The sequence below is a fragment of the Mobula hypostoma genome, chromosome 8 (assembly GCF_963921235.1).
Source record: "Mobula hypostoma chromosome 8, sMobHyp1.1, whole genome shotgun sequence".
Lineage (NCBI taxonomy): Eukaryota > Metazoa > Chordata > Chondrichthyes > Myliobatiformes > Myliobatidae > Mobula > Mobula hypostoma.
The window spans coordinates 119,833,132-119,856,275 of NC_086104.1; the positions used below are offsets into that span (position 1 = coordinate 119,833,132).

Sequence of the window (23,144 nt, forward strand, 5' to 3'; positions counted from 1 at the left end):
ACCGAGGGAGTGTCACACTGTCAGAGGGACAGTACTGAGGGAGGCGTCACACTGTCAGAGGGACAGTACTGAGGGACTGTCACACTGTTAGAGAGTCAGTACTGAGGGAGTGTCACACTGTCAGAGGGACAATACTGAGGGAGTGTCACACTGTCAGATGGACAGTACTGAGGGAGTGTCACACTGTCAGAGGGACAGTACTGAGGGAGTGTCACACTGTCAGAGGGACAGTACTGATGGAATGTCACACTGTCAGAGGGACAATACTGATGGAGTGTCTGACTATCAGAGGGACAGTACTGATGGAGTGTCTGACTATCAGAGGGACAGTACTGAGGGAGTGTCACACTGTCAGAGGGACAGTACTGAGGGAGTGTCACACTGTCAGAGGGACGGTACTGAGGGAGTGTCACACTGTCAGAGGAATGGTACTGAGGGAGTGTCACACTGTTAGAGGGACAGTACTGAGGGAGTGTCACACTGTCAGAGGGACAGTACTGAGGGAGTGTCACGCTGTCAGAGGGACAGTACTGAGAGAGTGTCACACTGTCAGAGGGACAGTACTGAGGGAGTGTCACACTGTCAGAGGGACAGTACTGATGGAGTGTCACACTGTCAGAGGGACAGCACTGATGGAGTGGCTGACTATCAGAGGGACAGTACTGAGGGAGTGTCACACCGTCAGAGGGACAGTACTGAGGGAGTGTGACACAGTCAGAGGGACAGTACTGAGGGTGTGTCACACTGTCAGTTAAGCAGTACAATAAGTAGAATACCCCAGTGTCAGTTCTGCAACCCTCTCAATTAAAGCTTGGACCAAGATCCTCAGTTGAGCCGCAATCTTTCCCATCATGGTTTATAAGCATTAATAATGCCGCCCCTTTCAGGGAAAACCGTCCCAGCCTGTTCAGTCTTTCCTTATAACTCAAACCCTCTAATCCCGTGACATCCTCGTGAATCTTTCAGCATAATGACATCCTTCCTGTAGTTGGATGACCAGAACAGCACAAAATGCTCCAAGTTTTGTCAACCAACACATTGACCAGTTTTAAGATAAGCTTCTATCTTTTGTACTCCCTGTCCTAAACTATACTATTCAATGTGTCAAACGCCTCCTTCACCACCTTGTGTGTCAGTTTCCAGTTCCCTTCTGATTGACTGGGGCCCAGTTCCTCATATCTGTGTCCTTGTATTCAAAACTTCCTTTAAAATGCCCAGTACAACATTAAAAGGGAATGAATTAGAAGTGTGTGGGATTACTAATAGGAATAGTGTGAAACAATCTGACAATCTTCTTGCCTTTCACACTGATTTTGTAACCACGGCAGTTCGCTGGAGATTCATAGTAACTACTTTCTTTTTCAGACTAAAGGCGGAAAACTGACAGAATATGCTGGATCTGAGAACAATCAGAAAGGTGTACGTCCTCCTGCCACTTTTCCAAGGTAAATCAGCAGCAGCTCGGGCAGCAAATCCCTGATTTTCCTCTAGTCTGGCCGGTGTGTCACTAACCAGGGTCCTCAGGGCTGAGTAGGGGGCTGGGCTGTGTGTCCAGCTGCTTATCTGAAAGAGCCAGAGTCGTACAACACATAAACAGGCCCTTCAGCCCAAATTGTTCCTGCTGACCAAGATTCCCATCTAAATTATTCACAAACACACGAGATTCTGCAGTTGCTGGAAATTTTGAGAAACACACACAAAATGCTGAAGGAACTCAGCAGGTCAGGAAGAATCTCTGGAGGGTAATAAACATTTTGGGCCAAGACCTTTCATCTGGACAGTTAGCCACCTCTGCCCCATATCCTTCCAAACATCTCCTCTCTATGTTCCTGTCCATATGTTGTTAATCTACCTGCCTCAACATCTTCCTCTGGAACCTCGTTCCTTATGGAGTGGACTTGGAGAGGACGTATCCTGTAGTGGCAGAATTGCAGACCAGGGGCACGGTCTCCGAACAGAAGCATCCCTTTAGAACTGAAAAGAGGAGGAAATTCTTGAGCCAAAGTGTGGTGAATCTATAGAATTAATTGCCACAGAGAGCTGTCGAAGCTAATTCATTTAAAGCAGAGGTTGATAGGTTCTCGATCAGTAAGGACCTCAATGGTTACAAGGAGAAGGCAGGAGAATGGGGTTGAGAGGGATAATAAGTCAGTCGTGAGAGAACAGTGGAGCAACTCGATGGGCTGAATGGTTTACTTCTACTTCTGTGTCTCATGGTTTTATAGTCTTATATATTGTTCACTTTCTGGGAGAGGACATTGCTCCTCGAGTCCCTATTAAATCTATCTCCCATCACTTTAAACTGTGTCTCTGAGGTCTTGATTTCCCAGCTCTGGGAAAAAGACTGTGAACTTTTACGCTGTCTATATTGATTATGATTTTATGCACCTCAATGTGATCACCATGTATGATACACTCAAATGAAGAATGTCCCGACCAGTTCAGCCTATCTGCGTAACTCAGTCTCTGATCAGGGTAGTGGAAGCAGCTCTAACAAGATTAACGGGTGGGAATTGGATCAGTTGGGGATGGAACGTGTGGGGCAGTGGGGTGAGAGCACGGCTGATTGGTGAACAGCTTCACCGGTTCGATAAGAATAGTCAGTGACAACTCAACAGTGTTGTTTCACAGTCTTGCGGACGGTGGAAATGTGTGAAACCACGGGTGTTGGGCAGTCTCGGAACTCCGCTGGTTAGGTTCTCGATCACACATCAGCAATGAGCTCCTATAGTTCAAAGTTCAAAGTACATTTATTATCGAAGTATTGTAGTAGAATATACACAATCTTGAGATATGTCGTGACCTTGTCTCCAGCTCTGACACGGTGACCGTTTCAACGTGTCCCGGTAGTTAAGTGCCAAACTTTGGGTTGTTCCTTGCTCTCGGACCAGAAACCTGCTGCGTCGATACGCCCTTGGCCTCGGGGCCCGGGCTCCACTGCTTCCACTCTGCAACGCCTCGGCCCTCATCATCCCTGTGCTACAGCATCGAATGGCCTCCAAGTCTGCTCCGGCAATGTCCAAACATTGGTTCATTCCCCGCTCTCAGGACCAGGTCCAGATGACTCGATTCGACCCTGACAGGCCACGCCGCAACTGTCCTGTATCTCCCAGACATCACACCACAAAATTACGAGGCTGTACAGGCAGTTCAGAAGATCAACTACGAAAGAGAACTTACAGGCTATTGATTGCAGTGATCATATCCGAGAAAAAAGGGTGATTAACATCCTAATTTATAGCTTTGTTGGCTTTGCTATCAGCAAGTTGTTGTTGTGCTTCACCAACGGTCTCTTACACCGGAAGTTTAACGTGAAACTCCATAGAGGGAGGTTAACACTGTGTGAGGGGCAGTGCTGAGGGAGAGTCACACCGTGTGAGGGTCAGTGCCGAGGGAGAGTCACACTGTGTGAGGGACAGTGCCGAGGGAGTCACACTGTGTGAGGGTCAGTGCTGAGGGAGAGTCACACTGTGTGAGGGACAGTGCCGAGGGAGTCACACTGTGTGAGGGTCAGTGCTGAGGGAGAGTCACACTGTGTGAGGGGCAGTGCTGAGGGAGAGTCGCACTGTGTGAGGGGCAGTGCTGTGGGAGAGTCACACTGTGTGAGGGGCAGTGCTGAGGGAGAGTCACACTGTGTGAGGGGCAGTGCTGAGGGAGTCACACTGTGTGAGGGGCAGTGCTGAGGGAGAGTCGCACTGTGTGAGGGGCAGTGCTGTGGGAGAGTCACACTGTGTGAGGGGCAGTGCTGTGGGAGAGTCACACTGTGTGAGGGGCAGTGCTGAGGGAGTCACACTGTGTGAGGGGAGTGCTGAGGGAGAGTCGCACTGTGTGAGGGGCAGTGCTGAGGGAGTCACACTGTGTGAGGGGCAGTGCTGTGGGAGAGTCACACTGTGTGAGGGGCAGTGCTGAGGGAGAGTCGCACCGTGTGAGGGGCAGTGCTGAGGGAGTCACACTGTGTGAGGGGCAGTGCTGTGGGAGAGTCGCACTGTGTGAGGGGCAGTGCTGTGGGAGAGTCACACTGCCGGACGGGTGGTACTGAGGGAGTGTCACACTGCCGGACGGGTGATACAGATGGAAGGCCACCCTGTACCATCTCTCTCTCCGAACGTTGGAAAATGATGAACAATCCGATAGAACAGGTTCAGAACCACCAGAAGGTTTTGGGAGAACGGAGTCTCAGCTTGGATGTGGACTGGAGCAGTGTCTCTTCCTGGAAGGTTTCTGTTTGTGTAGGTTTTGGTCCATGTGTCGAAGGCTGAGTCGGTTCTGTAGCTGACGGATTGCAAAGGTTTGTTTCTTAAACTTTGTCGTCAGCGGGGTCGGAAGTATTCCGTTTTGTAACTGGGAAAAATCCCTCCCATTTGGAGTGTCTAGCTCAGGGCAAGTGAGTGACGAGGACTTTAGACTTTGGTTTTCGCAGTGACATGTACAGCGGATAAGTTTTTGTTCCACAAGGACATCCCTGCCTGTCCACTGATGGCTCCTATTATCCCTCCTCTCTCCGAACTGTTGTTTTTGAAATACTATTTGCTGGTGCTCCCCTGGTTGTATTACCGTGTAGAATCCCAGCAAGGGAGTGATCGTCATGGTGGGCTGCAGCTCTAAGATGTCGGTATCCAAGTCCATAAGAACAAAGGATTTAGGAGCAGAATTAGGCTCCCCACCATTCCACCATGGCTGATCCCGGATCCCAATCAATCCTTTACACCTGCTTTCTCACCATAACCTTTGATGTCCTGACCTATCAGTCGTAGGCGGAGGCTGTGGCTTTTGGAGTTAGAACTAGCGAAAAGGCACCCTTTCAAATTATTGACTTTGAAAACGTTATGCAATGTACTGTATCAACTTCAATCAGTAGGAATGGCCCTTTAAAAGCCATGGCTGACTCTGTTGGTTGACGTGATCGCCATGTTGCGTCTACAAAATTGAACGAGAAGACCATATTCTATCTTCGGTCTGGGACAGATGTGTTCCCGGCCGTGAGTAGGCTTTCAATGACGGTGGAGCCGGTGCTACCCCTTGTGAAGTTGGTTATTCTTTCCGACGCCCACCCCAATGTATCTGGTACGGCCCTCCTTCCCAGCTGCGCTCTCTCAGTGCGGTCAAATACAACCCCAGTGCAGGACAGGGCAACTCCACGGGGGTTTGATCACCTTTTCTCATTTCAGCGCCACCTACTGATGCAACTGGAATGAGGTGGGAATGCAGATAGGCACTTTGAAGTGCAATTTGAGGGGCATTATTATAGTACCACGATGATATACCTGTAAGGACTTTGGGCATATTCGAAGGCTGTTAACTTCACTTCGGAGGCACAGGACAGCACTGCTGAGCGTTCCCGAGCTGCCCCTACTCCTGCTGTTCCCCCTCCAGTTGCTCCTACTGTCCCCCCGCCAATGGTCGTGAAAGTCAGGGATGGGCGCTGCGCGGATGACGGTGAGGGGTGGCTTCAGGTAACGGATAGGAAGGCAAACTAAAATAACAGCCATCCCGGGGCCTCTCCCCCGGAGAAGGGGAAGGAAGTTACTCCTGAACCTGACCTGAAAGGCCCTATGGTGTCTGAGATTAAGCAAAGGCCTGGAGAAGTTGGGGTACGGAAAGTGGTGCCTGAATCTGAGTGCCCTCCGAAATGGAGGTCAACGTGCTGCAGCGCCCCTATGGTCTGACAATACAGAGAGCTGTGCCCTCTGTGTCTGCAATCCGGTGGCCACTCGAGGGGATGGATTTACCTCCGGTTAAGGCCGTATGCTCAGAGTATGTCTCCCCAGAGCTGAGGATTGCCCTGCCATGCAAGGATCATCTGGCTTCTCTTCAGCATGCGTCCTCCAGGTGGGTGAGCGGCACCATTTTAGAGAGGGCATCTGAGGAGGCAGAATCGCCTTCGGTTGGCGCTGCGTGACCAGAACGCCCATCCTCTAGGGAGGAGGAAATCCCTGTAGAACAGGGATTGCCTGTGAGTGGAGAGTCACACTCTAGGTTGTGGCGGTGAGTGGGATACCTGCCCTGTCCTGCCTCAGAGAGGGATTATGGATCCAGGGGTGGTGGGCCTTCCTCTGTCCTGATCATGAAAATAGGTTAGTACCTGTGGAGAGAAGCTCACAGTGCCATTTCATGCTCGGCGGTGTTTGGAGAGGGAGCATGCAGTTACCATGGGCACAGTCAGGAAATTCCAGGAACAGTGCTTCTCCCCCCGCCACCCCCCAGGGATTTGGCTGTTTAACATGTTTTAATTTGAATTTGTTCAGTGTCTTGTAAATATTGGGGTTTGTATTTTATGTATTTTTGTGTGATTAAACTTGTAAAAAAAAGAAGAGTTGTACAGAAGGAACACTGCCACTGTAGATATTGAGGTAATTGAGTGTCACACATTCAGAGTCACGTGTTAAAGTGGAGTTTATTAACTTTCTTGCAGCAGCATCACAGTCACATTAACATGAGATGCACACTGTTCAGAAGAAAAACAACTATGTATGCAGAAACACTATTGAAACAAAAGAAGTTCATTTTAATGCAAAGTGGGCGTAGTGTTACTATACTGAGGTAGTGGTTGTGTTTGATCAAGAACAGAATGTTTGAAGGGAAGTAGCTGTTCGTGAAGTTGGTGATGTGGGCCTTCAGGATTCTGTACCTCCTGCCCAGTGGGAGCTGTGAGAACATGGCACGATCCAGATGGTGGGTATGTTTGATTATGGGCATCGGCATCTTGAGGTAGTATCTATTGTAGATAATTCCAATGGTTCCTATTATATATATTTTGCTCAGGCCACTACTCTTGGCAGCTTCTTATGTCCCAGCAGATTCAAAGTGCCTTAGGGTGACGTATTCTGACATTACCAGTTGACTGGGCTGCAGTATGAGCAGGACATTGGGGTGGGTCTGCTGTATTGTTGAATGGGACAGCTTGTGAGAAAGCTGCACTGTTAGTGTGGGAACTGTCAATACGGAGCCCTGTTGCAGTCTGTCTGTCACCAGCATCTGTGGTACTTGATCACAGGCACGTCAGCATCCTTGGACCTGTGGGAGTCCCACAGGGATCACTGAGATAATAATGATCCACATTCATTCCTAGATCCATAAGATCTGATGGATGGAAGGAGCAGGGACAGTGACACCTTGTAGAGCAAACAGGAAGTGATTCCCAATAGAGGAGAGCAGACCAGTTTGGGCACTGCATTTCTTCCTGCTGTGTTAGACAACACCCCTTCGTTAATTCTTCCTGACAGTGCTAGACTAACGTCATTGGTCCTGAGGCGAATGAGCCAACAGAAGATGAACCTGCTTCCACCCCCCCCCCCGCGACTAACAGATCCCCTCCATCCATGTGGAGACCTGGTGGGTTTCCTTGTGTCTGCCACACTTAGTACGCACTATGTCCACAGTGCAGGAGTATTACAGGGGGTGGATATCAAGTCTGGTGTGTTCACAAGCCGTCCATAACCAAACATTGTTCATTCTCTCCTCAGCCGCAGTGTCGAGTGAGTGGTCAGCTGACACACCATCACATGTGACAGCACAGAGAGGCTTGTGTGCCCGGATTCCATGCCGCTACCGTTATCCATCAAGTGTTGTTAAGACGTCATGGACTGGTATCTGGTATAACAGTGACAAAGCAAACTCCAAACATATAGCCTTTCACTCCAGCGATCACAGTCAGGAGATACAGAAGTTTCATTCTCGGACCCGTCTGTCTGGAGACTTGAAAGACGGTGACTGTTCCCTGGTTATAGACAACATCACACAGGAAGATGAAGGATTGTACTGTTTCAGGATTGAATTTGACGGATGGAATAAATACAGCTATCTCCCTGCTACGCGGCTCAGTGTTGATGGTAGGTGTTCTGTGTGGTCACTCAATAGCACACATTCATTAGTCAGTGGGGAATAATATAAACTTGTACTGGGTCCATATTCACATTGTCACAACTCCTGATTTTCCAGAAACATCAAATTCATTCCCGATGCAGCCTTTATACTTCCAGCATATCGACTGTTACTATGTTTTGAAAGCCAATCAATGTTCCCATTCATATTGAAGCACAACTGACATGGACACGAGAGGTTCTCAGAGTTGCGTGCAGTTTCTTGCAGAATTAGGTCTCTATGCAGGTGGCAGTATACAGCTTACCACCGGCCCTCCACTCCTTCTCCATCTCCACCCCAACCATCCGCACATCCTTCCTTTCCTTCTTCCTTTGCATTTTTATCCACCATCCAGGCCATGTCCTGATCTCAGTATTAACAATCGGGCAGGAGGTACTGAAGCCTTATGTCCCACACCACCCAGATCAGGAGCATATATTACCCTTCAAACACTAGTCTCCTGAAATGGGGTGGATATCATCAAGCACCACTACTTTGCACCACAATCTCACTTTCAAGGACACTTTACAATTTATATTTACAGTACTGTATCTTTTGAATTTGCAATTTGTCTTTTTGTTGTCAGTCTTTGTCTGCTTGTAACACACATCAAAGTTGCTGGTGAACGCAGCAGGCCAGGCAGCATCGGTAGGAAGAGGTGCAGTCGACATTTCAGGTCGAGACCCTTCGTCAGGACTAACTGAAGGAAGAGTGAGTAAGGGATTTGAAAGTTGGAGGGGGAGGGGGAGATCCAAAATTTTGGATTTTGATTTTGGATCTCCCCCTCCCCCTCCAACTTTCAAATCCCTTACTCACTCTTCCTTTAGTTAGTCCTGACGAAGGATCTCGGCCTGAAACGTCGACTGCACCTCTTCCTACAGATGCTGCCTGGCCTGCTGCGTTCACCAGCAACTTTGATGTGTGTTGCTTGAATTTCCAGCATCTGCAGAATTCCTGTTGTTTTTGTCTGCTTGTGTAGACTTTTGTAAATTCTATTCAATTTCTGTTTACCCCCTAAATGCTTGCAAGAAAAGTATCTCAAGGTCGTAGAGTATATCGTGACAACCTGATATGTACTTTGCTAATAAATTTACTTGGACCTTTTTGAACTCATCCCCACCATAACCAAGTCCACTTGGCCCATATCTCACTGTCTGGGGAAGGATGGACCCCACTGGATGTATCAGTGACTGTGTGATATTGTGGCTCTCAGTGGAGGACTCTGTTTCCCATTTCCCCTCTCAACAGCTTTCAGAACGCTAATGAACACCACACTGTTCAACTTTCCCTCACACTGTATCCTCATTGTTCTGGGATTATCCTGTAAACATACTTTCTCTTGTGGAACTGGGATTTCCTTCTGAACTGATGCATCTGGTGATGTTGAACTGAAAGGATCCATTTCTCTGTGTTAGATTTCACAGATAAACCCATGATATTTGCTGCTGAACTTGTTGAAGGAAAGTCTGTGAACATAACCTGCATCTTCAACACCACGTGTGATGGAACGTCACCCACCTTAACCTGGGTCACCCCCACTGATGTACCACCATCAGTTTCAAGCAGTGTAATTCGGTGGAACGACACTCTGACATATACTTCTGTCCTGACCATGACCCCAGCACTCAAGCACCACGGGCAAAGTCTCACCTGCAGAGTCAGATACCCATCTGTTTCATCGGAGCAGACCATCACACTAACTGTGCAGTGTAAGTATGGAAACCACTTATCAGACAGGTACAGCAATACTCCCCAGAGTACACAGAAATATTCTGCACATTTCAGTAGGAGGATAACGAAATGTTGCCCTGAATATCCATGAGAAGACCATAAGACGAAGGAGCAGAATTAGGTCATTTGATCCATTGAATATGGTCCATCATTCAGTCATGGCTGATCCATTTTCCCTCCTCATCCCCACTCCCGGCCTCCTTCCCATAACCTTTGATGTTGTGGCCAATCAGGATCCTATCAATCTCTGCCTTAAATACACCCGATGACCTGGTTTCCACAGCTGGCAACAAATTACAGAAATTCTCCAACCTCTGGCTGAAGAAATTTCTCCGCCTCTTTGTTTTAAATTAACGTCCCACTATCCTGAGGTCATGTCTTCTTATCCTAGACTCCCCCACATCTTGTCCTAGACATCCTTTCCATATCTACTCTGTCTTGGCCTTTCAACATTTGAATGATTCCAATGAGATCTACCCTGATCCTTTTAAATTCTAGCAAGCACAGGCCCAGAGCTATCAAACATTCCTCAAGTGATAACACTTTCATTCCCAGAATCATCCTTGTGAACTTTGTCTGAACTCTCTTCAAAGCCAGCACATCTTTTCCTAGATAAGGAGTCCAAAACTGTTCACAATACTCACAGTGGAGCCTCACGAGTGCCTAATAAAGCCTCAGCATCACATCCCTGCTATCATATTTTAAACCTCTTGAAATGAATGCTAACATTGCATTTGCCTTCATCACTAACCGACTGAACCTGCAAGTTAACCTTTAGAATGTTCTGCGCAAGGATTCTCAACTGCCTTTGCATCTCAGATTTTTGGAATTTCTCTCCTTTTACATAAATACTCTGCGGATTTATTTCTCCTGCCAAAGTGCATGTCAATGCTCTTTCCAGCATTGTATCTCATGTGCCACTTTCTTGCCCATTCTTCTGATCTGTCTAGGTCCTTCTGCCCCTTTCCTGTTTCCGCAACACTCCCTGCCCCTCCAACAATATTCGTAACCGCTGCAAACTTGGCAAAAAGCCATCTATTCCATTATCCAAATCATCGATATGCAGCAGAAAAGAGTGGTCCCAACACCAACCCCTTGGAACACCACGAGTCACTGTGAGTCAGCCAGAAAAGGATTCTTTTATTCCCACTCTCTGCCTCTTACCAATAAGCCAATGCTCTAACCATGGGTTCTAAACTTGAAAAGCAACCTCATTTGTGCCACCTTGTCAAATTCCTTCTGATAATCCAACTGTACAATATCTACTGCTTCCCCTTTATCTCTCCTACTTGTCATCTCCTCAAAGAATTCTAGCAGGTTCATCAGACAAGATTTTCCCTTAAAGAAACAATGCTGACTTTATCTTATCTTGTCCTGTGTCACCAAGTACTCCATAACCTCACCCTTAACAATTGACTGCAACATCTTCCCAAGCACGGAGGTCAGGTTAATGGCTCTATAATTTTCTACTGCCTCTCTTCCTTCTTAAAGAGTGGAGTGACATTTGCAATTTTCCAGTCTTCCAGAACCATCCCTTGATTCTAGCATGGTCCTGGAGGACTGGAATGTTGCAAATGTCACTCCCCCTCACGTGGGGGTGGGGGGTGGAGGCAAAAGAAAGGAAATTATAGGCCAGTTAGCCTATCCCCAGTGTTTGGGAGTGTTGAATTCCATTATTAGGAATGAGGCTTCCAGGTACTTGGAGAATAATGATAAAAAAAGTCAAAGTCTGCATGGTTTCTGTAAAGGGGAACCTTGCATGACGAATCTGTTAAGAGTTCTTTGACGAAGTAACACGCAGAGTTGTCAAAGGAGAGGCAGTGAATGTAATTTACTTGGATTTTCAGGAGGTATTTGATAAGATGCTACACATGACCCTGCTTAACAAGATAAAATCCTGTGGCATTACAGGAAAGATACTGACACGGATAACGGAATGGCCGACAGGCAGAAGGCAGAAGTAGGAATAAAAGAGGACATTTCTGGTTGGCAGCTGGTGACTAGAGGTGCTTCAGGGTCAGTATTGCGACCGCTGCTTTTCACACCGTTTGATAATGGAATTGATGGCTTTGTGGATGATACAAAGATAGGTGGGAGGTAGGTAGTGCTGAGGAAGCAATGCGATTGCAGCAGGACTTAGACAAATTGAAAGAATGGCCAAAAAAGTGGCAGATTGAAGAGAGTTTTGGGAAATGTATGATAATGCATTTTGATAAAAGGACCCATAGTGTGGACTATTATCTAAATGGAGAGGTTCAAACATTAGAGGTGCAGAGGGAATCAGGAATCCTTGTGCAAGACTCTAAGAAGATTCATTTACAGGTTGAGTCTGTGGTAAAGGCGGTAAATGCAATGTTGGCATTTATTTCAAGGGGAATAGAATATAAAAGCAAGGAGATAATGCTGAGCCTTTACAAGACACCAGTCAGGCTGAATGTTGAGATGACTCGATAGGGTGGACATGGAGAGGATGGCTCCTATCCAGAACTACAGGGATAGCCTCAAAATTGAGGGACAACCCTTTAGAACAGAGGTAAGCAGGATTTTTTTTTTTAGCCAGAGATTAGTAAATTTGGGAATGCTGTGCCATAGACTGCAATAGAAGCCTATCCCGTGCGCAAAATTAAGACTGTAATTGGTTGTGTCCTGATTGGTCAGGCATCAAAGGAAACAGCAAGAAGGCAGGTGTAAGGAGTTGAGTGGGATCAGGGATCAGACATGATGGAATAGTGGTGCAGACTCAATGGGCTGAATGGCCTAATTCTCCTCCTATGTTTTATGCCACAGTCCAATGATTCTTGGAAGATCATAACCAATGCCTCCACAGTCTCTACTGATACCTCTTTCACACCCCTAAGATGCAGTATATCTGGTCCGGCTGACTTATGTAACTTTAGGTCTTTCAGCTTTTTGAGCACATTCTCCCTTGTAATAGAAGCTGCACTCACTTCTTTTTCCTAACATCTGTCAACACCTGCCATACTGCTCATGTCTTCCACAGTGAAGACAGATGCAAAATACTCATTTAGTTCACCAACCATCTCCTTGGCCCCTGTTATTATTTCTCCGGCCTCATTTTCTAATGGTCTTGTATCCATTCTCATCTCTATATTTCTTTTTATATACTTCAAAATGCTTTCTCTATCCACCTTGATATCGTTTGCTAGCTTGCTTTCATATTTCATAGTTTCCCTACTAATGATTCTTTTATTTGCTTTCTGTAGGTTTTTAAAATCTTCTCAATCCACTGTCTTCCTGCTAATTTTTGCTTTGTTGTATGCCCTGTCTTTAGATTTTAAATTAGCTTTGAATTCCCTTGTTGTCCACAGTTGTACTATTCTGCCATTTGAGTATTTCTTTGATTTTGGAATACACCTATCCTGCACCTTCCTCATTTTCCCAGAAACTCAAGCCATAGCTACTCCTCTGTCATACGTACCAGCATCTCCTTCCAATTTACTTTGGCCAATGCCTCTCTCATTCCACTGTAGTTCCCAGCACTGAAATACTGCTCTGTCAGACTTTATTTTCTCCCTATCAAATTTCAAGTTGAGCTCAATCAGGCAAAAATTGTGATCACTCCATCTTAAGGTTCCTTTATCTTAAGCTTCCTGATCACCTCTGGTTCATTTACGCAACACCCAAACCAGCATATCAGATCTCCTAGAAGGCTCAATGTGAAACTGCTTTAAAAAAGTCATCTTGCAGGCATTCAGCACATTCACTCTCATCGGATTTATTATGAACCTGATTTTCCCCGATCTACCCGCAAGTTAAAATCTCCCGTGACTATCATAACTGTGCCCTTTTGATACATCTTTTCCATTTACTATTGTAATGTGTAGTCCACATCCCAGCTACTGTTTGGAGGCCTGAATATACCTGCCATCCGAGTCCTTTTAACTTGCAGTTCCTTAACTCAACACACAAGGATTCACCATCTTCTGATCCTAAGTCACATCTTTCTAAAGATTTGATGCCATACTTTACCAGCAGAGTCACACCATCCCCTCCACCTACCTTCCTATCCCACCAATACAATATGTAACCTTGGACATTCAGCTCCCAACCGCAACCATCCTTCAGCCACGATTCACTGATGGACACACCATCATGCCTGAGAATCTATAAAAGTGCAAACAGATCATCCATTTTATTTTTTAGACTCCATGCATTGAGTTATAACACTTTAATTACTCCATTTGTTACCCTTTTTGACTCTGCATCTCTAGTCACTGATACTCACCCTGCTGGCTGCAATTTTGACTTCTCATCTGCCTATCCTTCTTGACAGTCTGACTACATGCCGTCTTTGTTTTTTTGCCATCTGGCCTACCCTGAGTCCCTACATTATTAGTTCCCATCCCCCCCACCGCCAAATTACTTTAAATCCTCCTCAACAGCTATAACAAACCTGCCTGCAAGAATATTAGTCTCCCTCGGATTCCTTTTCTGCAGGTCATACCTCCCCCAGACCAATGATCCAAGAACCTGAAACCCTGCCACCTGCATCAACTTCTCAACCGCACAATTATCTGCCCAGTCATCCTGTTTTTACCCTTACTGGCGCGTGGCACAAGACCAATCCAGAAATTGGAGGTCCACATTCTCAGCTTTTCCCCTCACTCTCTAAATTCTCTTTTCAGGACCTCTTTACTTTTCCTTCCTATGTCATTGGTACCAATATGGACTGTTACGTACCCCGTAACTGGGTTGCCAAACCAACAGAAATGGACCACTTAGTTGGAGTCTGGATTACTGGAACTAAGAAAGTTTTATTAAAGAAATCAATAACACAGCACTCTAATTGTAAGGATATAAATGCAACAGGTTAGCAATGATAAAACACACATGTACACAGTACTAGGATAATAGGAATCAAACAAGCTCTATCGCAGTCTAGGGGTAAAATGATCAGTCTCAAGTGACGTAGAGTTCGGTTCAGCTCAGTTCAGTTCGCAGCGATCGCTGTTGTGCCGTTGGAGAGAGAGAGAGAGAGAGAGAGAGCGAATGATGACATGCAAATCGAATTCAGACAGACCTTTGATGTTCCTTGCAGTTAGCTTTCGGGCGAGCCCTTTTACTGTCTTCTGAGGTCACCAATTGTGACCCCTCCATTCTGGATACAATTGTTCTTCCATGGTGAACCCGGAACCCAGGCGAGGGTGGACACACACACCAGGTTCCCGCCGATCGTACTTTTTCACCCTGTGCGTCTATGGTCGGTCCTGTGACCAGACCACCAAAACTCACACCAACTTGTGGGGGCACACCGCACTTCCAGGGTCTCGTTATCTCGTGATCTTGTAGTGTCTGTCTTGCTTTGCGAACCTGTTACTTTTATCCCCCTGCTGGGGTATTGCCTGTCCATCAAACTTCAAACAGCTCAGGTTCAAAGCAACCGGTCTGTCAATACTCGGAACTGTGTCTCTTTTCGTTAATCTCTCTCGTCTCTCATTAACATTTGGAATGTTTCTCTTTGTCTCCCTTATCAGCATCAATCTTCTGATAACTTGGTCTTTCGTCACACCCCTATCCTTCAAAGGATTTTTACCGGGGTAAAAATTATAGGCATGAATACATTATTAGATACACACAAATATACATGGTCATCAGCTATTTGGCTAATACAGAGAACTTTAAGTTGTCAACACCTTGACAGACAGTCAACAATCACCTTTCCATTCCTTTTATAGGTGTTATTTTAATAATCCTCTAAGACCAGGCTCCAATTTAGCAAACTTCATAGTGGGCAAAAACACTAATGGCTTGTGATCAGTGTAAATTCTCAATGGTTTCTGTCCCGGACAAAGATAACGAGGGTCATCCCACACAAACTTCACATTCTTTTGCAGGAGCTTAGTAAGAGGGAGGGTAATATCCGCAAAGTTTTTGCAAAACTTCCGATAGTACCCCACCGTCCCCAAGAACCTTCTCGGGGCTCTCTTTTCTGTCGGGTGGGGACTTCAGAGATAGCCCGCACCTTAGCCTGCATCGGTGCCAGCTGCCCCTGTCTTCCCACAAATCCCAGACAAGTGATCTTTCCGGGGCCGAATTCACTTTTTGCAGGTTCACTGTCAGGCTGGCTTCAAACAGCTTTTTAAACAGCTCCTCCCACGTGTTACTCCAGACCACTAAATCGCCAATATACGCTCCTGCGTTCTTTTGCCCTTTTGTCACTGAATTAATCATCCTATAGGGATATTGCTCACTAGGCTGACCTGGTGTGACAACAACACCATGTCCTGGCTCTTTGCATCGCCTCGGGACATCCAGACATACGAGTGTGTGTCGTTTAATTAGCTGTCTTAGCGGGTCGCTCTGTTCGGGGGTTAAGGGAGAGACCTTATCAACAAAGCTGGCCAAAACAATTGACTTCTCCCATCTGGTCGGCACCATACTTATCTTTTCAAAATGGGTTTTCCCCTTATCAGGTGGCACCCTAGTCTCATTAATTTTCATGATAACACCGACTAGGTCTGTTCACCTATCGTGGCAAGCTGTTAGCATATCAAAAGTCTGTAACTGCGTTAGCTCTCGTCTACAATAGTCAATAGCATCCTTCCTCCTGTGCGGCCAGTAAAGCTCTTTCATGATTCTATCGACTGTCTTCCTCCCCCAAAATGTCCACCGAGGGATATCTTGTGGGCCAGGTTAAAAATCTCACCTCCATAAATTTTCGGCACTATCACTCCCCATTCCTCATCTGCAGGCACGGTACTTGGTCTCCATTTCCTCCTTAGTACTCCCTCCTTCACATAATAGCCCACTGGCTCCCTTTTTAATTCTGCTTCAGAGAGAGCTGTCTCCGCCAAAACCATCAGCTCCTTGTCTCGCTCCTGTGCCTGTACAAATTCCTTCCTTGCTAATGATAAGTCTACCTTAACTTCAGTTTCACTACACTGCTTCTTTTCACTTTCTAACCCCTCCTGGTACAAGGCTGGTAAAAATGTCTCAGCTAAATCTACATTCGCTTCGGCAGCCTTTCTGGACATGCGCCGAGTCACTGTGCAAATGAGATAAACCTGTGAGTCCATGGGCGGGGCCTCAATCCTGGCAGGTTTGCTTGTCAGTCTTACTGCTGGGTACACCTCTCCACCGGCGAGGTCATTACCGAATAAGACCTCCACGTCTTCCATCAGTAGTTCGGGCCTCACCCCGATCGTGACCGGTCCGGAGATCAAGTCGCTTTTTAGGTGTATCTGGTGCAAAGGTACTGCTTCAGTCCCTTTTCCAATGCCTTTTATCACCCTGACCTCCTCAGTCTGGGTCTCTGAACTAAAGTCTAACACACTCTCTAATATCAATGACTGACAAGCTCCAGTGTCTCTCAGATTCGTACTGGAACTGGGTTTAACCCCTCCTTCACCGACACCAATCCAGCCGAGATAAACCTCTTGCGCCCTTCCTGAACTTTATCAGATCTCTTCTTCCCTAGCGGTTTGTTTACCAGCTCAATACAGCCAGTTGGAACCGTCGTTTTCCCTTTCCCCGTCTCCTTCTTTGGGGAAAAGTACCTGGACGCAAAGTGTCCGACTTTCCCACAATTATAGCATACGACCCCAGGAGACTTCCTACCAAACTGCTCCCGGTCTACCTTATCCCTCTCACTTGTCCCTGGCTTACTTTCTGACTTTTCTGGTGGACTCTCTCCGCCGTCCTGACTACCAATCTGGTAGCCTTTACTCGGGGTAAACTTCGTTTTATGTGTCAACGCGTACTCATCCGCTAACTTAGCAGTTGCGGCTAAGGGGTCTGCCTCTTTCTCATCTAGGTAGCGTCTCATACCTTCAGAGACACAACCTTTAAACTGCTCAATCAGGATTAGCTGTAGCAGTCTGTCATAATCCCCATTGACCACTTTCAAGGCACACCAACGCTCACAATACATCTGCATCTCACGGGCAAACTCTAAATACATGCGCCCCCACTGCTTCCTCGCATTCCGGAACCTCTGCCAGTATGCCTCTGGGACCAACTCATAAATCCTGAGTATGGCCTCTTTCACCACATCATACCTCTGGGCATCTTCTGCGGACAAGGCCGAGTAAGCTTGTTGGGCTTTTCCTTTAAGTACACTCTGAAGCAAAATAGCCCACTTATCCCTCGGCCAGTCCTGACTTGCAGCAACTTTTTCAAAAATGGAGAAAGTACCGATCAACATTGGTCTCCTCAAATGGGGGAACCAGTCTAACCTCCTGGGTCATCCTGAACCCTCCACCTTGGTTCGGCATGGGCCCCTATGCTGCCGTCATCTTTGACTTCTCAAGCTCAAGTTCCTTTTCCCTCTGTTTGTCTCTCGCTTCTCATTCTAACTGCTTGTCCCTCTCTTCTTGCTCCAACTGTTTGTCCCTCTCTTCTCGCTCCAACTGTTTTACCCAGAACTCGTGCTCGAGTCTCAATTTTTCAATCTGCACCAGGTTTGCCCATAGACACCACCTCCAGCTCCCCTTGGGGAAACACACCTTTAGATACATAGTGCTCTGTCCATCTCCGTTCTCCTCATTGTCGACTTCCCCTTAAAAAGATTCAACCGTTTGGCCACAGCTGCCAATTCCGCTTTCCTGGCATCTTCTAATGCCTCCAAGGTCAGCGCCTTTGGAAATTCCTTAATCTCCATTTCTGCTGTTTGCCCTTTCTTTCTTTCGGGAATTTTAACCCAATCAATTTACCCCGTCCCAAATTTAGCGTTCAAAATCGTGGACGAGAACCCCACTTATGTTACGTACCCCGTAACTGGGTTGCCAAACCAGCAGGAATGGATCACTAAGTTGGAGTCTGGATTACTGGAACTAAGAACGTTTTATTAAAGAAATCAGTAACACAGCACTCTAATCGTAAGGATATAAATGCAACAGGTTAGCAATGATAAAAAAACACATGTACACAGTACTAGGATGATAGGAATCAAACAAGCTCTATCGCAGTCTAGGGGAAAAATGATCAGTCTCAAGTGACGCAGAGTTCAGTTCGGCTCAGTACAGTTCGCAGCAATCGCTGTTGTGCCGTTGGAGAGAGAGAGAGAGAGAGAGAGAGAGAGAGAGAGCGAATGATGATATGCAAATCGAATTCAGACAGACCTTTGATGTTCCTCGCAGTTAGCTTTCGGGCAAGCCCTTTTACTGTCTTCTGAGGTCACCAACTGTGACCCCTCCATTCCGGATACGATCGTTCTTCCGCGGTGAAGTCGGCACCCAGGCAAGGGCGGACACACACACCAGGTTCCCGCCAATCGTACCTTTTCACCCTGTGCGTCTATGGTCGGTCCCGGGACTAGACCACCAAAACTCACACCAACTTGTGGGGGCACACCGCACTTCCAGGGTCTCGTTATCTCGTGATCTCGTGATGTGTCTTGCCTTAGCGAACCTGTTCCTTTTATCCCCCCGCTGGGGTATCGCCTGTCCATCAAACTTCAAACAGTTCAGGTTCAAAGCAATCGGTCTATCAATACTCGGAACTGTGCCTCTTTTCGTTAACCTCTCTCGTCTCTCATTAACATTTGGAATGTTTCTCTCTTTGTCTCTCTTATCAGCATCAATCTTCTGATAACTTGGTCTTTCGTCACAGTTCCAAGACATCTGGTTGCACTGCCTCCTCCAAAATACTGTGGATACGAACCGAGATGTCCTTGACCCCCTCACCTGGGAGGCACCAAACCATCCTGGTGTCCTGTTCACATCCACAGAATCTCCTGTCTGATCCCCTGACTATTGATTCCCCAATCACTACCACGCCTTTCTACTCCCTCTTTCCCTTCTGTACCATGGACCCATGCTCAGTGCCAGTAAACCTGGTCTCCATGGCATTCTTCTGGGAGGTCATTCCCCACAACAGTATCGAAAACGGTATACTAATTATTGAGAGAAATGGCCACAGGGAGGCTCTGCACTAACTGCCTTTTCAGATGTCCATGTCTCCTGACAGTCACCCAATTACCCCCTCCTCCAGCAACACAGGGGTGACCAGTTCCATGTAACTGTAATCGATTATATCCTCACTCTCCCATACAAGCCGAAGGTCATCCAGCTTCTCCTCCAGATCCCCAACATGGTCTTCAAGGAGCAGCAGCTGGATGGACTTCATGCAGATGTAGTTCCCTGGGAGACTCTGGGTCTCCTATGACTGCAACATCTGGCTTTCAGAACACACAACGGCCATTTAATCTACATTACTACCCCTGACACAGTAAGAAAAAGGGGAAACTTAACAGAAACTTACCCGGAAACCGAGCCAGAGCCGACGCCTCTTCCGAGCTGAAGCCTCCTTTTCTAGCCAAAGCCTATCATTCGCACTCTCAGCACTGTTCCACTCTCAACAATGGCTGTTCCGCTTGTCCCTTCTGTGCATTTAATTACGCCTCTCTGCGCTGCTCCTGCCGCTGATTTGTACGCCGGAATGACACAGAACGCCCGCAAAGCTCTCATTTTAAACAAGTATCTCCGAGCTGCCATAAGCCACCTCGCTGTGCGTAGCTCCCGCCGCGGACTGGGCCGCCGGCATGACGGATGTTGAGGGCCGCTGGGCTCTAAACCTACCGTGCCTTCTGAAATAATTTCAATACCGGCTGTCAGCATCGTCCGCCAAATATTGCATTTTTACCAAAACATCGCTCCTCATTCCCCGACGTCGGGCAGGGCTTGTTCCCCGCTCACCACCACCACCCTGTACTACGGTGCCACTCGCCAGCCTGGAGGACGCATGCTCAGAAGATGCGGCCGTATCTGCGAGCTACTGTACGTTAGGACTATCCTCCAGCTCTGGGGAGACATAATCTGAGCATCCGGCCTTAACCGAAGGGTAAATCCATCTCTTCGTGTGATCCCTGGTTTCCTTCAGGCACCACAGTTGTCCTGAGGTACGCTGACCTCCATTTCGGATGTGTCCGCAGCTCCGGTACCACTTCCCCCTTCCCGGCTTTATTGGAACCCAGATGCCTTGGGCCCTCTGTGTCGGGTTTAACAGGAACTGCCCGCCCTTTCGCAGGGGTAGAAGCCTCGAGATGTTTCTTGATTTCCCCTGCATTCCTACCTGAACCCATCCCTCGTTTTTATCCGTGCTGCGCCCATCACCGACCTCTATCGCCACGGGCACGGGGAGAAGGTGGGAGGGGGCGACAGGAGGAACAGAAAGAGGGGTGCAGCGGCGCCGGTTTGTGCCATCGTGATGGAGTTAACAGGCTGGCCGTTACGGATATGTCCAAACTATTTGCATCGTGGGCGGCCGGTAGCCTGGAATCGTGTAACATTCCCCTTGAAATTATACCTGAAAGTTTCCCTCGACATCCTACCCCGCTCCAACTGCATAAGCAGACGGCAGAAAGGAGAAAAGGAGGTCAAAATCCCGCGAAGGGGCCGTACCGCAATGGTGTTATACTTGACTGCACTTCACCCAGAGAGAGCTGGCGGGGAGGAGGGCCGTATCAAGGGTATGGCGGTGGATGTTGGAAAATATAACCACCTGCATGGGGACCAACACTGGCTCCACCGTCATGGAAACCGTCCCCGCCTTTAACCCTCTACTCGGAGCCAGAAACACATCTCTCGCAGACCGCAGAAAGAAAATGGTCTTCCCGTTCAATTTCCCAGATGGAACAACACATTCATGACCCCGAACAATCTCAGCCATGATTTTAAAGCGTCATTCCTCCTGACTGAAGTTGGTACAGTAGAATGCAGCATTTTTCGAGCCATTAATTTGAAAGGGTGACCAACTTCGCGAAACGTAACTCCAGAGCCCGCAGTCTCCACATACGACGGCGATGCCGACATCTTGGAGCTGTACGACTCCACGACGGTCACGGCTCAGTCCACAACTCGATAGCGCCGCTGGGATTAAACACAGCGAGACCCCAGCAAATCATCTCTCAAAAAGTAACAGTTCAGAGAGGGAGTTATCCGTGGATAGAACTGGGATGTCCGTCCGGCTGAAAAACTTCAGCGCCATCCGTGCTGCTGCAGAAACGAAGGCGTCTCCCAGTTCAATCCGCTCTTTCGCCGGCCACTACAAATTCTTCCCGATCGCCCTGGGCTAGGTAAGTTAAACGAGAAGGGTTTCCGCTGTTTCAAAACGGAATTAATCCGTTCCCACTCCCGACAAAGTTAAAGACTCGAACATTGGCATTCCATCAGCCGCAGCCACTGCTCAGCGCACGAGAAACACGGACCGAAAACTTCAAAAACCGGGCCCTTGCAGGAAAGAAACCTCTCTAGCCCATTGTCAAGATGACTCTATGCACTCCCCAAATATTCTGGAGCTCTCTAAACCGGTCCTTTTAGGATTTTGTCCTTATTTTTAATATAGGAGAGAGCGCTCCGACAGTGTGACCATCCCTCAGTATCACCACTGCCATAGTGTGACTCTTCCTCAGTGTCGCCGCTCCCTCAGTATCACAACTGCCACAGTGTGACTTGTTCTCAGTATCGCCCCTCCCACGGTAAAAGAATTCCTCAGTTTCGCCCTTCCGACAGAGCGGCGCTCCCTCAGTATGACAACAATCCATTGATAATGCTCAGCTCTGCATCTTTGCCCACGTCACTCCCTCGGTATTGTCTCTCCGATTCCGCACCGTCCCTGTTCTGCCCTTCAAACTGGATAACACTTCCACCGTAAACCGTGCAGGGCTTTCCTTCGCGGTGAGCTTGTGACGAGGAATTTGGACCATGGACCGTATGACCTAGGAGCAGAATTGGGTTACTCGGCCCATCGACTCTGCTATGCGAATTCTATCGTGGCTGATTTGTTACAGCCCCAACCCCATTCTCTGTTAATCCCTGCGCGGCCGTTCCGAATGACAGCGGTATGTGTAACTAGGGGGCCATGCATCAATCCGGATTTGCTGGGGACAGCCCTAAAAGCGCAGAGGAACATCTGGAGCAACTTCTGAAATGCCTGCTTCGCTGTCGCTGCTACTGTGCGATCGAGAATCTCTGGAGACGTAGGCCCCAAATCCTCGGCTTTGCGTATCGCCTGTTGCCGGGGCCGAGGTCGAAACGCTGGGTAGAGATGGTTCTTGGTGCATCGGTGTCGGGAGGTGGTCGGAGGCTCGGAGTTTTTTGGACGGACTCGGGTCGGTCTGTGGTCGGATGCTTCCGGGATGCTGCATCGGCAAGTTGGTGGTGCTGGGGGTTTACCGTCTGCGTGACATGATGGGACTTTGAGACTCTTACTATGGCCATGGTCTGTTCTTATCAAATTACGGTATTGCTTTGCACTGTTGTAACTATATGTTATAATTAAGTGTTTTTTGTTAGCTTTTAAGTCGGTTTGTCATGTGTTTTCGTGATATCATTCTGGAAAAACATTTTTATCATTTCTTAATGCATGCATTACTAAATGACAATAAAAGGGGACTGCGCGTTCTCATAATCATAATTATAATCATCATAATCTTTGACACCCGAAGCAAGAACCTATCAACTTCAATTTAAATATATCCAATGATTTGTCCTCCACAGCCGTATGTGACAATGAATTACACAGATTCACCACCCTCTGGCTAAAGAAGTGCCTTCTCATCTGCATTCTATATGGACGTCCCTCTAGTCAGAGGC

The 23,144-nt window shown here is 47.5% G+C and overlaps 1 protein-coding gene across 1 annotated transcript in view; it reads left to right on the forward strand.

Annotated features, from left to right (window-relative positions):
- The first annotated feature begins 1,364 nt into the window (after window positions 1–1,364).
- Window positions 1,365–23,144, forward strand: part of LOC134351188 (sialic acid-binding Ig-like lectin 10) — a 40,124-nt gene continuing 18,344 nt past the window's right edge. Inside the window, exons 1-3 of the mRNA XM_063057298.1 lie at window positions 1,365–1,445; window positions 7,464–7,829; window positions 9,276–9,569. Coding sequence (XP_062913368.1) covers window positions 1,391–1,445; window positions 7,464–7,829; window positions 9,276–9,569 — 715 coding nt within the window. The 5' untranslated portion in view covers window positions 1,365–1,390. The remainder of the gene's footprint in view (window positions 1,446–7,463; window positions 7,830–9,275; window positions 9,570–23,144) is intronic.